The sequence below is a fragment of the Syngnathus typhle genome, linkage group LG5, assembly GCF_033458585.1.
Source record: "Syngnathus typhle isolate RoL2023-S1 ecotype Sweden linkage group LG5, RoL_Styp_1.0, whole genome shotgun sequence".
NCBI classification, from domain to species: domain Eukaryota; kingdom Metazoa; phylum Chordata; class Actinopteri; order Syngnathiformes; family Syngnathidae; genus Syngnathus; species Syngnathus typhle.
In genome coordinates, this window is record NC_083742.1 from 9,218,994 (window position 1) to 9,236,530 (window position 17,537).

The 17,537-nt window shown below is 41.9% G+C and overlaps 1 protein-coding gene across 1 annotated transcript in view; it reads left to right on the forward strand.

Annotated features, from left to right (window-relative positions):
• The window catches only part of rimbp2b (RIMS binding protein 2b), a 61,868-nt gene extending 44,804 nt beyond the window's left edge, over positions 1–17,064 (forward strand). Inside the window, 16 exon segments of the mRNA XM_061279804.1 lie at positions 266–417; positions 1,872–2,525; positions 2,630–2,779; positions 3,471–3,644; positions 5,098–5,847; positions 6,739–6,847; positions 7,330–7,455; positions 8,965–9,146; positions 9,496–9,664; positions 9,779–9,841; positions 10,097–10,200; positions 11,168–11,194; positions 11,683–11,754; positions 12,609–12,743; positions 15,823–15,887; positions 15,889–17,064. Of these exon segments, the coding sequence (XP_061135788.1) occupies positions 266–417; positions 1,872–2,525; positions 2,630–2,779; positions 3,471–3,644; positions 5,098–5,847; positions 6,739–6,847; positions 7,330–7,455; positions 8,965–9,146; positions 9,496–9,664; positions 9,779–9,841; positions 10,097–10,200; positions 11,168–11,194; positions 11,683–11,754; positions 12,609–12,743; positions 15,823–15,887; positions 15,889–15,985 (3,029 nt within the window). The 3' untranslated portion in view covers positions 15,986–17,064.
• Positions 17,065–17,537: the final 473 nt, after the last annotated feature.

Here is a 17,537-nt window from a genome sequence, read left to right on the forward strand (position 1 = left end):
ATCTTACAGTGAAAAACTTTAAATATTTTATCAAGGAGTCTTGTGAATAACGATGGTATTGAAATTGTATAAATATGTAACATTTATGTGGCAAAATATAGTATTGTAACAGCAGTTAAATATAAGATACTGTACATGTTGGAAAGAAAGAAATCACTGACGGTGGCACTGTGGGTTTCACATCAGTTCAACTCATCAGAGGAGTGGGGTTAACAAGTTAGTTCTAACTTTCAAGACTATTTATCTCCCTGTTTGTGGTCCCCAGGGCCTCCGCTCCCTCCACAGGAGGTTCAGGTCCAATGTGGTCAGACACCCGGGGTTCTGCAGGTGAGATGGAAGCCACCACCGCTGACTACAGCTGGTACTTCCAACGGTGCCAGTGTCATTGGATATGCTGTATGCACAAAGGGAGAAAAGGTACTAGGTTGTTTTAATACTTTTGTGGCAATGTGAATGGTTTAGTAGTGTTCTTTTGCCCCCTTCTGGAGGAAGAGAATAATGTTAATATCCAAGCAAGATAAAATTGTTTGAATGTCAGCACGTTCATCATCTATAAAGTGGCCGTTCCCCTGCAGATTAAATTCATAAAAAGTTGTACGTCATGATGACTGAATACAAATATTTAGTTTCACTTACTTCAAAAAATTCAGCATTTAAAATAGGGTCTATGAAATTCAAATACGACTCCCCAAACTTTTGTGTTATCGTTATTGGATATCATAATATAAAATGCACCATGAACTTTACAGGTGAACTGTTCAGTGTACATATCAAATTCAGCTTGACAAATTTTCAACTCAACATTATTTATAAAGCATTCTAAAAACCACAGTTGCATACAAAGTGCAGTACTTAAAATAAAAATCAGCCATGACAAAACAAACCATTAAAAGAATGAATTCATGACATAATAACACTAAAACAACGTGGAGTTTCATGCTGAGTCAAAACACCAATGAAAAGAGTGGCCTAACATAAACTACATTCACTACCAGCCATTTTAAAGCATTTGGATATTTTCCAGAGCTGTGGGATATTGCGGTCAGTAATTTTATGGGCACCAAACTACCAAATGAAAGAATACACACTTTCCCTTCACAAGTAAAAAGAAAAAAACCTATTCTCTTGTTTTCTGCTCTTTTAGTAGTAGAAAACGTTAGGTTGCTCAAAATGCAGCCGTTTCTCCCTGTGGACTCAGAGACTGTGCTGACCTTATATCTAAAATGGGCCGTTGATGTCATCTATTGGTGTTTGTGCATCAGTAAAGTTGTTTCTAAGTTTGAGATTTACAGTGGGGTCGCAGCAGATGCACTCCCATCTATCCTCAATGAGAAGAAAAACGTTAAGACAAAGTACACTTGTCAATGCTAGTGAATGTGTTTTTAATAACGGAAGGTCATTCCAAGTGTGGGGTCCGGTAATGGAAAAAGCTTGATCCCCTCTGGGGCTCCGCTTAGTCCTCTTAGTTCCTCTAGTAGTGTCTGGTCAGAAGCACAGGGTTAAGCATGTCGCGGTGGAGGAGCTCAGTGATAAGGTCGGGCGAGACTATTTAAAGATTTAAAAACAAATCCAAGAATTTTGTCAAAATCCAAGAGTTATGTGTTCCTTCCTACAAGCTCCAGATAAGAGACGAGCGGGCAGCAGCATTTTGGACCAACTGGAGACACTTGGGGAGGACTGACTTACTCCAAAAATAAAGTAATCCTGCCGAGATGTAACGAAGGCATGGATGACAGTTTCTACATGGTGTTTCTTGGCTTGGGTTTAATTTAGCCAGCCACCTAAAATGAAAAAAAAAAGATGAATTCAACAACAGCATTAATTAGCAGATATGCACACTAAATTGTTGATGCTGTGGTTGTTTTGTGCAGATTGCAGAAGTCTTGTACCCGACAGCAGACTATGTGACAGTGGAGTTAAACAGAATCAAAGGCTTGGAGGCCAGGGAGGTCATCGTAAGGACGTTATCAACACAAGGAGAGTCCCAGGATTCACCTGTGGCCGTCATCCCGCATAATCTACTGGGCTCTCCTCGTCTGTTACATCGAACTACTGGGCCCCCACACACTTTGCCTCCCCCACCGTCTCACCCACCTGTCCCCCAAACTCACCCTCCTTATCCATCCACATATCCGCCAATCCATCCCCAGCCACAAGTGCAGCCTCTGTCTCGGGCCCAGCCTCACGCACAGACGCACTCGCAGCCCATCTGTCACCCTCCGCCCCACGCCAATTCTCAGTTCCAGCGCCCACCCGGGCCCAAGTCAAAACCGCTCCTAAGTGCCAGAGAGCCTGAAACCAAAGAGCACGAGGCGAGCATGCGGCCTGGCCCGCCCTGGGAACGCTCCCCTTCCCCGCTGCCTCCGATGCGCGGACCCAACCTGGAGCCGCCGCCCTTTCAAACACGCCGCTCGCCCTCTCCTCAGAGGATCCTGCCGCAGCCTCAGGGAGTCCCCATACCCAACACTATCGCCAAGGCCATGGCCAGGGAAGCTGCTCAGAGAGTGTTTGCCGAAGGCAACAGGGTACGATGATGATGTATTAAAAGTGTCATCATAATTTATGATTCATAACAATCATAATAATTCAAACATAATATAACATGGGATAACTGTCAATGTGATATCAGGTGGAGAAGCGGAACATCTTCAGCGAGCGGGGTAACGCCCTGCACCCACTGAACTCTGATGAGGAGGAGGACGGTTATGATTCTCCTCATGCAAGAAGAAGAGGGGCTTCGGTGGACGAATTTCTTAGAGGCTCGGAACTGGGCAGACAGGTATTATTACTACAAGTGTTGTGTTAGTATGGATTAGGAGACGTCACACATTTAAAAGTCTTGTGCAAAGGCAGAGTACGTCTTTGCTTATTATGACGACAAGTGGCGCAACTCCCGCGTGCGACAAAGAGAGCCTACTCATTTTTGCTAAGTTCTCTCTCAAGCATTTTTTTTTAAAAGCAGTGATCAACAAATGTAGTGACTTTTTTCAGTGGAGATCTCTGCAATTGTGAGCAAGAAATGTTTACTCCTATGCAAATAAGTGGAGCATGCAAAAAGCCACCACAGTTTGTCATTCTTAACTGAGCATTCATTGTTAATTAAATGAAGGCATAGTTTTTTGTCATTAAAGGTTTTTTTTTTTTTTTTTTTACTGTACTGTTCTCATTAACTAGCTGTCAATTGTGATGCTATGGATGACTATTTAACAGTATCTTAAATATTATACTGTTATAAATGCACCATAAATGTACTAAATAATTGTTGCAGTGTAGATCAGGTCACTCCCAGACACACATTTCATTTGATTGCTTTAGTGCACATAGCTATACTTCTGCCCAAAAGGGTTTGTGCACTCAAATGCAGAATGTGATCTTTAACGATAGTAACCTGTGTCAACTTGAGAGAAAGATTAAGAAACAAAAATATGATGAAGTATTATGCTCATTTTTTTTTTAATGTTTCCTCTTAGCATCATCATCACCATCATCCCCACCACTACAGCCACAGCGAGGAGTACTACACAGAGAGCAGCCGGGGATCAGACTTGTCCGACATCATGGAGGAGGACGAGGAAGATCTCTACTCTGAGATGCAATTAGAAGAGGGCCGTAGGAGGAGCATCAACTCTCACAACTCTCTAAAGGTACGTCTGCTCACTTTGTGCTCGTAGTGACACAGGGCAGGGGGCAGATGGCGGGTGGTGGGCATCACCTTTTCAAGGTTTTTACAACTCGGCCCACTGTGGCTTGGCCTGGCTGAGTGCTACTGCTTTAGTTCAGCTGAATTTACTCATTCTGCCCCCCCCGCCCTCTCCCCAGTTGGGCTTGATGCAAGGCTGAGCTTAGAGAATGGCTACATTTACAGAACATACTGTACAATACTCTGTTTAGCATGCTAGCGGTTGAAGGCTGAATACTAAAACAATGTGCATTTCTGAGTTGTGCTGCATTTTTTTATGTGCTTTGTGTTGTAATAGACATTTTATATCGGCAAAATGCTAATGTTTAAATGCAAAGGGTCATGGCATATCCAGTACACGTGGGAATCTCATTTAAGTGAGCACTTAAATGTAAATATTCACTTTTGCTCATGTCTGTCACGTCTTGATATTTAGTATTTACTATCGGCAGTGGTTATCAGTACAATTCTGTCTTCATTTGTTCTGTGTGGATGTAAAACCATTATGGTCTCAAATTGTCATGTTTACAAATTTGCAATCAAATGGTAGTATAATTATATAAAATTCACAAAATGTGTGTAAATGGATTTAAAAGCATTAAGGTCTCAAACTGTCATGTTTACATGCTGTCAGAAGTCAAGTTGCTCCAAATTTTCAATCAAATTGTAGTATAAACATATAAAAATCACCCCATAAAATATTCATCTATGTATTTACTTTATTTTCATCAGTATTTTTTCATTGCATTTTACTTGTTTAAAGAACTGTTGCAGATGACCTAGCCCCTTCTTCCAAAAATACTTTCAGTACATAGAAAAACATGAGAGAGGTGAAAACCGTTTACCATTTACAGCACATGTATCATCTAATTAAAATGAGAACAATGAGATAGTCTATTGCTGTCTACTCCAATTCGGGTGGAATTGCTGTCCACATTGCAAATGTAAATGGTTAGGAAATATCTCCATACTGTGTTAAGTGGCACTTTGATGCCCTCAGCTTGGTTTATGGAATATTACAAGTAGAATTCATTTCTTTCTTCTCTACCCCTCAACAGGTAAAGCCTTTTCTCCACCACCCTACTTTTTCGTGATTTCCCCACTTTCACCCCCTTTTTGCTTATCCACTCCGTGTCCACGTTGTGTCTGTCAGCTATCATTTCACAGATTCCTGTTCAGAGCATGCCATTCCCTCTTTTTCACGGAATGAAACTTCATGAGTTGCTTTCTTGCCACAAATAACTAATTATGTCTTTATTTTGTCTTCCCTCCTATTTACTCTATTCACATGTTGTGTTCTTTCCTGCCTGTGTTAAAACCTCCAAACACGTGTCAACTCCCCCTACCAAAACACTAAACTGAACCTTTTGACCTGACTCACTGAACTGGGAAAACATGTGGAACTTTGCCTCGTGGAGGCATACTACAAGCGTCAGGACCTTGCCGAGGAAAGAGACTGCTGGGACCTCCAGAGGGAGGTAGTAAAGCAGAAGTCGCTCCGTAGCAAGCGCCTCCACAGCATCCCTGAGGTGGAGGAAGAGACGGACGGTGTGGACAACATGGGCCAGCGCCTGTGCTTCGAGGAAGGCGGCCGGCCGGGAACGCCGCGCGCTGGACGAAGGACGTACAGCCGTGACGATCACATGCACAAGCGCGGCGTCACCTCTGGCAAGAGCCTTCGCCATTTGCAGCGCCAGCGCTCTTCGCCCCGCTTCGCCGACATCCGCTACTACTGCAATCCCGAGGACCGCATCCTGGGTCGACCCAACCGACAGAACAGCAAGAGTCCCGACAGCGGTTTGGACTGCGGTAGTGAGGAAGAAGGATCTCTGAGCAGGGGTCATCGAGGTTTCTATACCCAGGCGGCTCCCATGCGCATCATCCACTGTGAAGGTCCGGTAGAAAGGCGAGCGCTCGCCATGGGCCGTAAGAGAACGTTGACACGCCAGTGCAGTGTAGAGGAGGAGTTTGCTGACATTCCAGTGACGTCTGCAAAGTCAGTCCACACCGGTGACTTTAAAAACCGGGAACACTTTGGGCCACGGCACTACTCCCGGGAGGGGGCCCTGAGTGAGGCCAGGCTGAATGAGCTGGACAGAGCCTATTACAGTCCTCACAGGGGGGGCAGGGCCCAGTCTTTGTCCAGGCTCCACTGGGACCAGTCGCTGGTGTGTGACTCGCACTTTCTGCCGTACTTTGCAATCAGCAAGCCTCAGCCATTTTTGCTTTCTGAATGTTGTGTGGTTTTCGTCATGATTACCCTCTTTCTCATCATTGGATGGTTTCATTTTCTGACCGCATTTCATGGTTGGTCTGATTTTATGTTGTTGTGACTAAGTTACTTTGCTCGTTCTCTGACTGACAGGTGTTTTTTTGTTTTTTTTGGATACGGCCAGACTTTCATTTCCCTAAAGGCCATTTTAATATGTTTTGAGTTGTCATGTCTTTATGGCTAATGAGCAGCAGTTGCTAAGCTGCTCGACTGTGCAAAGCGTGGTTAGTTTATGCCTTCTGTCTGCTGGCTTCATAAGTCATACTTCATGACTTGTTAGTGTGGTGCTCGGAGGTTAATTGCAGAATCTCATCTCACATACTGACATATAAATTCCTATTCTCCTGTAGTTATTAATTAAGTCACTCCACCTTAACTCTTTTGCCTGTTACGGCAAAACAAAATTCCTATTTTATGATACTGTACTTTGGTGATTGTCATGGTAACTTCACTTATTTTCTGCAACACCTTTGTGAATTTCCTGTCATGAACCTGACATGCACAGAGCAAAACAAATGGTCTTTAGTTGTGCTACTAACGCCAAACCATGGTCTATGTTCGGGGTTGATTTGATTTACTTGTTTCTTTATCGTTTTTTTTTTTCTTTTTTTCTATGATTTATATCCTACCTCAGGACAAATGGACTCGATCATTTGCTCCTAAGACTTTTTAGTTTTGACAAACTTGTGGGATTATTTTTTTTTTAATTATTGTTTCAAATGCCAACTGTTTCCCCATGATGTAGGTAGCCTATTGTTGTAACTATTTGTCTTTTCTTATCCTAAAGCTCATTGGAAACTCACCACCTCATGGAAATGCCAACCGTCTGGACCATACAGGGCGGAGGCCGGTTCACATTGGCACCCCCCCTCAGGGACGACCCATCCCTTCCATTGGTTAGTGAGGTCACCAAATGAGGAGACGCCCCATCCCCGCCTAGAGGCCACTGATGTCTGTTGCGATCAATACCATGTCTCTCCCTTTCCCATGTGAGCCGAGCTGTACATCACTTCCATAGCGCATTAACATCTTGTGGCCCCTTTGTCAGGTGTCTGCATACCTCGTAGCTACATCGTCATGAGCTGGACTGGCCAAATGTCCATGTGCAGTTTTTGAAGGAGTTACAGCCCTAAGCTGTGTGTTTACAGTGGTCAACAAGTCACCACCGCAACAGTGCAACCATTGCTGTTTTACATGACTCAAAAAAGGAGTCCTAATTGCCTTGTGTCTTCTACTTCCCCAACCTCCCGTCCCTTACTATAGGACAACTTCATCCAACTCTCCCAGCATGATTGAATGAGCTGTGTGACGTTGTGTGTGGGTGGGTGTGTGTGGGTGTAATCTCTGACCATAATGCTGTGATTGGTGTCTTCTGTAGAGATCACCATGGACAGTAACAGTGAGGGGAGTGAGGGGAACCTCTCACCTGTCAAGGACGATGTTTACTATGGCAGTGTAGCTCGGCGAAGGATATGGCCATCTATGTCCTCAGAGGATCAATATGGTACGTGGCGCAGCTTCTCACCACGAGTTCACCTTGACAAAGCCAGAAAAAGGCCAAGAACGGCAGCGATAGCATCAAAATCGACTTAGTTTATTTACCTAACTAGCATATAATTAGAATGAGAGACCAGGGGAAGATTGGCCACACCTCTTTCCACCTCTACTACCTCAATCCCAACTAACCTAAGCACCCTGCCTTGCAATGCTTTTAAGCACTAGTTTGGTTCCGTTTGACATTATTTAAATTGACCAGATTAATATTTCACCATAATACAGAGACACTGAAGTTGATTTGGTGAAGGGATTCAAAGCCAGAGTTGTTGTGAAGCACTGTTAGATCATTTTTGTAATTTATTTGTGGGTTACACTGTGACACACATTACAAGATCAATCACTTTTTGCTGCCAAACTGTACTCAACTGTTGCTGCAGCTTGATGTAAAAATGGTATCAGCCCACCTGTTTTTTTCTTTAATTTACACTTCCCTTTTTTTTTAGACCAGGTTGCTCTTGCCACTCTTAATTTCCCATGAACAGTGTAATTTCTAGGGGGGAACGCAAGTTGTTGTAAGATGCTGATCAGGAAAGGAAATAGGAAAAAAAAACAAGGGCCAAGGTGTTGCCACCCAGGGGGAATGTTAGCCCTGTAATATATTGTTCATAATGTTTTTATGAACATTAGCCCACTGTCCTTTATCTGTCATTGAGAACTTCTAGGGATATCCGTGTTGATTCTCAGTCGGTCGTGGTAATCTGCAAAGATTGAATCAAGGCAACGGCACCGTTCGTTACCTTTAATCTAAAAGGCTTGGTCAGTAAACAAATCTACTTTGAACTGACATTACCATGCTTGTACCAGTGGCTTGACTTAGTTCTTAAGGAGTCTAGTGCTTTTCTTCCCGCTTTTCCCCATATATTTATTGGCCACGATTCAAAGAAACAATCAAAAATATCCCAGTTGCCTTGATTCAGTCGTTGTCGATTAGGGTATTTATCGTGTTTTCTGTGTCTGGTACGAGTGTTTGCTCTCCTTTTTGTTCCCACTTGTTTTCACACATGGCATACAAGCATGGGATTACCAACCCTGGATGTAGGAATGCTCTCCTCATTATGCCCAAATCAAGGAAGGCATGCTTTTGACTTGCCCTTTGTGAGATAAGGCAATGAAACAGCAATGAGCAACTGCTTCTTGTATTGTCCTCATATTGCACATTGTTCATTTCTCCCTTCACCCAAAAAGCTGCTTAATGTTTTTCTGTGATGTCACGCACACAGCTGAGCTCATATGTGTGACAACAGAGTCAAGCTTGCAACGTAAAATACGACATTCAAATCATTTTGAAATCGACTTGAATAAAATCATTTGAACAGCATTTGGCTCTTTTTGCACACATGCATGTCAAGTCTTTTCCTGTCAGCTTTAACAAACAAAATCCTGCTCTCATGGCCACTGGAGCCCGTGTGGCTCTTTAAGGCTGTTAGTAGCAGCAGAGGCCTTCTCTCTGTTTCAGACAGCTATGGCGGACGCAGGCACGGCCGGGATCGCCGCTCGCAGGATTACTTTGAGGAATCAGAAGCGGATGAGCTGACACGTGTCTTTGTGGCCCTATTTGACTACGACCCGCTGTCGATGTCTCCTAATCCTGATGCTGCTGATGAGGAGCTCCCTTTTAAGGAGGGCCAGGTCATCAAGGTAAGGGCTTGGCCTGAAGATACTACGGATATCCGTCAAGATCCACGTCTGAGCGTTTCACTGATAAATGCCAAAATCAGGTCCAGGAGTATATGGGAAGTTTTCTGCCCAGGTCTAATCCGTCCTTCATGTTCTTAACACATAACCAGACGTTTACAAATTGTATCTAAATCCAAAAGTGTGTTTCTTTTATATTATGCCCATAATTCCAGTGATCCTAACACCTTTTGGAGATGTAATTGTTTTTTTTGTCATTCCAAAATAATGGATCGTGTTATCATTTTTTTTTTTCCATTTGTCTCTCAGGTTTAAGCTTGCTCATCCGATGCCCCTATTTTTGTCCCTGTAGGTGTTTGGAAATAAAGACACGGATGGCTTCTACAGGGCAGAAATTCGAGACCGAGTGGGATTGATTCCTTGTAACATGGTCTCTGAAATCCAAATAGAGGATGGTAACATGATGGGCCAGCTACTCAAACAGGGCTTTCTCCCACTCAACACTCCTGTGGACAAGTTAGGTAAGGAATTGTTGGACACTGGCACCATGTTGTTGTCTCTGGGTTGATTCTCTGCTGCTGACTGTCCTTTATTTTTCCCCAAAATGTCCCATTTTTTTATTCTTTCCTGTGAAGTAAACTGTGATCGTTTCAAAGGTGGACGCTCAATAAATCGCAGGTCCAGAAAGTCCAAGCGAGGTTTGTGTCCTGTCTCCTGCTTCCCGCTTGATCTTCTTACTTCTTAACATTTTCTTTCTTTTAAAGCTGCCTGAAACTTTGCTTACATTGTTGACATCAGTTTATCCTTCTGAAATTTAAATTAGATATATTCTGTAGGAATTAAGTTATCAGTGACAGTTCAGTCACACGTACATTGTGGTCAAATTTACAAATTACAAGCCACTCCAAATGTGTGTGCCTCATGCTGCTACTTATGTAACATCTCGTTGGCAGAGAGGAACAGACGGAGCGGCCGTCAGCATTCGATGTCAACCCGCAGAATGATAGCGCTGTATGACTACGATCCAAGAGAAAGTTCCCCAAACATTGATATTGAGGTACTGTCTTAGTAAACACCATCTTTGTGGAATTTCTGTTGGAAAAAATGGAATGAGCACTTCAAATACCCTAATAAATTCAGGGAAAAACAGTTTGGAAGCTTTGGAAGTCATCCTCCAATTTTTAATAATTTTTTTTGGGTGTGCTCAGGTTGAAGTGGTCATTCCAACCAAACTCAACATTTTGACAGATTGTCACTTTTTGGAAATCTTGTGACATTACTAGATACAGTTCAAGCTGTCCATTTTGTCTTCAGCTCACATTGTTATCATCTGTCTATAAATAAACATGTTTTCTCTTCCACTTCTACATAATAGGTTGATGTAGACGTTTGGAATCAAACATTTGCCCACCTCATGCATCTATTTAAGTTAGATAGCCTAACACCGCACTCGTTTCTTTTCCTGAGTACGTAAATGTAAATGTACCTTTTCATGACTGAAAAGCAATTGTGCTTGTTATTCCATAAACCGTTAACAGTAAACGTATAGAAAGGAAAACATGACTTTTTTAAAGATATTTTTCAAACCTTTGTGAGAATGTCTGGAACAAATAGCCAAGGATCTTAATGTTATCAGCAACTTTTAGGATATGAAGCCATTTGTAAAAAAAGAAATACATATGGCAAATATTTCATGACTTTTTATAGACTTTTAAATGTTATGTGATTTTAAAGTTAAAATCTGGCCCAGGGTATCAACAATTCAGGACGTATGTATAATTCAAATATTTTGGGAAGACATGATCGTCATATCGTCTATGTGAGGAACCACTCAAAATAAGCAGTTTTGATCACGGATTTGACAAACAATTCTCTAGCAGCAGGCGGCCTATGTCAAATTGCTCGATCTACTCTGTCTAATGCTTAAGAAAGGTTCAGGTAAAACATTGTTTTTTCCCCCCCATCCCTTGGTTTTTACTTACTCTCACCTTTCTATTGGCACTCCCACCCACCCAACGACACAGTATGAGGGCAACAGACTAGATGACGAGGTGAGTGATGGTGAGGAGGATGCATTGCTGTCTTCTCTGTGTGTGTTTTTCTTCCTTAAGTGTTGGGGTCCAAAGGAGATGGTGGCGTTCACAGCTCTGAGTCCAGAGCGGTCACAAACACAAAGCGCTTCACAATGCCTGAGCTGGCATTTCCCTTCCTCACTGTGGTCTTTGTGTCAACTTGTCTGCGACATGCTTTACATACACCGCTGACTGTACTATGACTGTTTGGCTTGTTTGTTGGACCGAGAGGATGTCACAGAAAAGATGCGCCCACTGTGCTGCCACTTTCTCTTCAATAGTCCCAAGTTTTCAGTTAACTCCAGTCCAATTGACACTGGTGTCCATTAATGTGGTGCTTCACATTAATTTGGAGGACACAGTTAGCGTGTGAACCCACCCTTCCCCCCCCAAATATACGGAATGACAAAGTCTGTAACGACATAAGTGTAATAGGCTTCATGTGTTCTGATTTTCCATTCTGACAGGCTGAATTGACATTCTGTGCTGGAGATGTCATGACTGTTTTTGGGGAAATAGATGAAGATGGATTTTATTATGTAAGTAGTTGTTTTTAATTTCCCTTTCAAACATTTGAAAAGAAAAATCGTAAACGGGGTAAATTTTACAATTTCACATAAAAAAAAAAAGAGCACTGGTCAAATACCACACAGTGAAGTGAAAGCCATTGTAACCAATGGGAGCAGAATTTTCAAACATATCGGTTAGGAATAAGGTGAATACATTCTTAAGGATTTTGTATGTGTTGTAACGAAAGGGTTAAGTGGCAGTATTCATGATGCTTTTCCACCTCCAAAAGTAGGTGCAGTACTACTAGGTGGCTAGTATATTCCCACCCTGTCATTGTCTAAATAAATATCTGGGATGTTCTGACCTGGTTGTTTTCAGTTTTACCACATGCCAAGGCTCCCTCATAGGTCTTTGGCGCCCTCGGCTGGGGAAAATGCAGACATTGAAATTTCTTAAATGGGAAGCTGGTAATACATTAATTAAATAGTGTTAATATACACACTTAAGATCCATGTAATAGTATGTACTTTATCCTCACAAACAGCACATGAGCAGAATGAAGCAGAAATCCTGACTGTCATTTTAATGATTTTTTTTTTTCAGGTCATCTTTTAGTCCGAACAACAACCTTTGCCACTTTTAACCAACTAACTGTTGCATTTACTCGATACTCTTGACAAGAAGGCAATGTATGACCTATACTACAAAGGGCTTAGTACTGTTAGTATAGTGCAGCACTGCAATAAGACAAAATGTGGTTCAAGTGGTGGAGGAAAATATAAACTGTTATCCTACGAGTGTGTGTAATTGGGTGAAGACAAAGTGCTCACAAGTAGCACATAAATGAAAATAAGTGTCACCATCCTTATACTCCTTACCTTAGGGTGAGCTCAACGGACACAGCGGTCTTGTTCCTTCCAACTTTCTAGAAGAAGTGCCTGATGATGTCGAGGTTTTTCTCACGGACTCACCATCACGATACCCGCAGGACACTCCCACACGGATAAAGACCAAAAGGGTACATGCTCCTTTGCAGTACTAGGCCTCTCATTACGTTTATTCCTCTGCTTCCCGGTTATTCCTTTTTTCCCTTTATTTGTGTGTGTGTGTATGTGTGTGTGTGCGTGTGTGCGTGCGTGCGAGCATGTGTGTGTGTGTGCGTGCGCGTGCGTGCGTGTCTCATTGGTCAAAGTGCAAGGACATTTTGACTGATGGTGGAAATAGATGTGAACGATCGACTATAATAAAAACTTTTAAGACTAATACTTGGCAGAACTATTTTTATGTTTATGGCAAAAACTCTACAATGTGTAAAACTGTACATTGATATCAAATATTTATAAAGCATTTTCAATTCAAGTATAAACTTTGTAATTGTTCTGTCTCAAAAACAGCAGTTAAACACCATTTGTATTTGAGTGGACTCTCTGATAAGAGTTTCATGTACAACATAGCGTTTAGGCCAGCATGACTAAAAGATCACATGCATGAAGTTTTCAACATTTTCTTGGGGGAAAAAAAAAGTCACTTTTGTACATTCTTCTGAATGCCTTTTTGGGGGGCCTGGGGGGGATATTGCTCTCTTGCAATGTAGCCCCCATTACCATTGGAAGTGTTTATTTTAGTCTAACAAAGACAGTATGCAATGATTTTTAAAGAAATGGCTGCCATCCAATATTTTTCTGTACTGTATTCCAATTTGACATTTTTTATCATGCCAACTATTGAAATCCCATCATCACCATATGTATATTTGTTATTTTTTTTCCTCACCCGCTTGGCAAAACAGAAGAAGAGTGTTCATTTCACACCTTAAAGGCTGTGTTTCCGTCACGTAAGTGAGCAACTGAGGATACCAAGATTACGTTCCCCCCTCGTCTAATGCAGATGACATGGGTACCCTTAGTTTCCGGTATGCAATATGTACACTTGATATGCCATTCCTTTTTAATGCTGCAACACTTTTAGGCAGGGTGACGGTTGTTCTCGGGTTTGCCAAAACACTCAACATGCTGTTTTTACTGTGTTGCTAGGTAACAGTAGCCATAGCCAATGCATTAGACAAGACGTGTGGTATCTTCAGTTGTTTCTCCTCCGAGTGTTGTACATGACGGTGTCTGTCCCCTTAAACAAGTCTCCTGCTGTAACTCGTTCTAAGCTAAAAGGCGATTTTGCACTGTCCCCGTCCCTCAGATGTTCCAACCCAGTTAACACCGCACTTGCCAATAATCATATGTTGACTTTATAATGACATATCCAAGGTTTGAGTATATAAACTATTTCAAATACATTGATCTAAAACGATTTGAATTGCAATGACCGTATTTTCCAGACTAAAAGTCGCACCAGCCACTATAAGCCGTACTAAGTAATAAGTCGCGCCGTACTAAAGGTCCCATCGATACAGCAACAATATGTAAAGTTCAGATGGTACTATTGTGATGGCAAAAAAGAAGAAATGGCGTCCCTTAGTGTTAAGATTTATCTGACACAATACACGCTGACAACCCTTTCCTGGTTACAGTCGACTCGTTACAGTGGACTGGTAGCCTGCGATTAGCTTTTGTTGTTTTTCTTCTTGGTGGAAAGAGAAACCAGTCACAAGTTTCTCCACTCACTCCAATATCTCTGCCCGATTACCGTGGACAGAAGCATATTTCACCACTCGCAATTTGTAATCTGCAGAGTCCGATATTCTTTTATGGTGCCATTCAGGCCTTTGTCGCTGTCTAGTTGAAATGTTTATTTTTCTATGATGTTCAGAAGTTCTCTGATTTGTTATCATGACCAGCGTGACCGATAGGGCAACTACCATACTGTAGTGCCCATGATGTATAGTATTCCCATTTTCACTGGACATTTTAAAACAGAGCGGCTCGGTGCTCACTGGTTCTCCGCGTGCCTGCGTGGGTTTCCTCCGGGAACTCCGCTTTCCTTCCACATCCCAAAAATATGCATGGTAGGCTAAGTATAGGTTTCACCCCTAGCCAAAACATGCAAAAAAAAAAAGTGCGACTTATAGTCCAAAAAGTACGACAACTATTATCCGTGTCTATAGCAGCAAGCTGTATTTAAAACAAAAGTAGAGGATGTTACTTTCTTTAACGTCAAAAGTTTTGTACTCTCGAAGAAGAAAGTCACAGGGAATGGACTAAAGTTCTGGGACACCTTTCCATTACATTTCCAGCAAGTAAAAACAAAATAACAACAGGGATGCGGTCTTCTCTTTGCATATATGAAAACTGCAGTAGTTGTTCAGTAGTAGTCTTCTGGGAATACATTCACTTATTTTACATCTATCCAGAAGAACTAAGTTGAAGCCATAATACACTACTCGAAGAAAGTACAGAATATTCAGCTTTTTGGTGAAATCTCACTGCACTGTAAAACCTCTACAGATAAACTTATAACCTCTAAACTTTTGAATGCAAATGTCTAACTTCAAGGTTTCAGTATGACTTGCACATTTGCATTTGAAAGTGTAGATGTTTCATTACCCATAAAGGGTATGGTGCATTTCAGCTTCCTCCCTAAAATTTCACCGGACAGCCAAATGTCATCAACTTTATGAGTAGTGTCATCCAAATTGTCTAAAATGAAGCCTCGAGTGATGCAGAGGTGCCTCAATATTTCTGTCCATACCACAGCGTATCTCAGTACTGTACTTGTACGTATGTAACGTATGTCTTCCCTAAAGTGCAACTTGAAAAGCCTTTTAGCTTATGATTACAGAAAAGGAGTCGTGACCAGTCATTTCTCTGTAACCCAGTTGTATCACTAGCCTCTATAGCTACATGTATTTAAGAAGTGAATGTGCAATGTCCCTCCTGTCTCCAAAGGCAAATGAATTTGTGTAAGGAGCTGCCGTTATTTGGGAAATGTCGTCCTGTTAAAGTGTGGAAGTAAATTGATACTTCCGCTGTGTTGTTCTTGACTGCGGGCAGCTTCATACAGAAACAAGACAAGCTGTGTTTGTACTCAGCGGGGCCTCAGAGTGCTTCTAGTTTTCTTCTAGAGCTAGACTTGAGCTCACTGACGGTGTGAGCGACAGATGACTTTTTAACACCCTCAACTGTCCCCTACGGGTCTCCCATTAGGTTCCATGGGACAAATGGGGTCGGCCCAGAAGAGCAAGCGCTCCCACAGTGCATCCACGCATCCTGCGCTCCCATCAGGGCCCCGCTGGACACGCATGCCTCCATAAGGACGAAAGGACTAGACTCCGAAGGGAAGAACCTGCTGCGTGGCGCTGTTAACTGACAACTTGATCTTCTTTTGACACACAAGGAACAGGTGGCATTTATTCCTTGATACTTTTACTTTGGGAAAACCTGACAAGTTACTTGTGGAAAGTGGGAGTATTTTACATGGTGCAGTCAGTATGCTGCCAGGAGTACTACAGTGACAACTCGAGATTTCCCCATTAAAATAAGCAAAGCAGCAGTCACTTCAGTCTCGTAGGTCAAAGCTCCATATACAGTACTTGCCTTATCAGTTTATTTATTTTTTTAAACATGATCAAATGTGACCAGGTTTCTGCAAATGTCTTATTTGCGTTGTCTACAAAATCACGTGGCACTCAAGAAATGTCCTTTTCCCATACAATCAGATCTGATATTTATAACTCCTGGAGTTCTTTGCCTCGGACTTTAAAATGCACCCCCTCGCCCCAAAAAGTAACATCGGTAAAAATGAGCACTTTGGTTATTTGATGACCCTTTGGAGATTGGATTGAGAGTGGCAGTTAAACTGACAAAAGGCTACCTCTTTAGAACCCCTCTATCCTGGACCCAAACCTGCTTCATTTGAAATGTTGGATCGTGATTCTCAGATGACGCAGGATCAAGGTACTGTAAATGTAGATAGTATACGTAGTCACACTCTTTATTCTGTTTGTCGTGAATGTATGATCAGTTGAAAGGTACTGTTTTCTAGCTGCCCCCAACAGTACAATGACCATCATAGCGTTAATCCCAGTTTATCCGCATGAATCAAAAGGGACACATTCACACTGACAAAAACTCTCAACTGCCAAAAGAAAGCTCAAACGTATGCAACGCAATCTGTCAAATGGATACACTTGGTGTTCAGAAATGTCAGTCTATGGTTATCTTAGACCAATAGTTCCTTTAGCCCACATTGCTTCCAACCATTTTTGTGTGACTGTTGCTCTTTTGTAAATTGTTTATAAATGTTTATACTTGATTTTCAAACTGCCTTTTTGTACATTCACTTTATAATTATGCAGTGCAAGCGTTTCTCATGGTGTGGAGATCTTTTAGTTTGCAATGTGAGCTAGCTTTATTATAAAAATAATCAGCCTATATTGCTGGATTACTGTGTGGGTGCATGTGCAATCTTTTCTAAATAAATTTGATATTTTTTAACAATTTGCATGTCTGATTGACTAAGAGATGACCTGATTTTCCCACAAATTGATTGTGGTCAAGCAATGGATAAGGTATTTTTCTTTTCGAAGAACCTTGACTTTGACAGATGCTATGTCTGCCATCTTGAATATGTTAGTGTTGTCTGACACCTTATCCAGGCACATTGCAAAACCTCAAGGCAAATCCACATTTATGATACATAAAATTAACCAACACCTGAACAAGCATTTTTCATCTTAACAAATAAGAGGTCATCCACCTCTAGGTTTAAGAAGGTATGCTTGGGCGAGTTAAGAGTGAAGAATCATAAACTGAGCCAAAAGAAGGTATAAAGTCCACTCCTGTCCTGCTCTATCACACTGAACGTATTCTTTTAAAGTACAAATTCTCTATTTAGAACGGACCCAAGGCCTCGAGGTCAC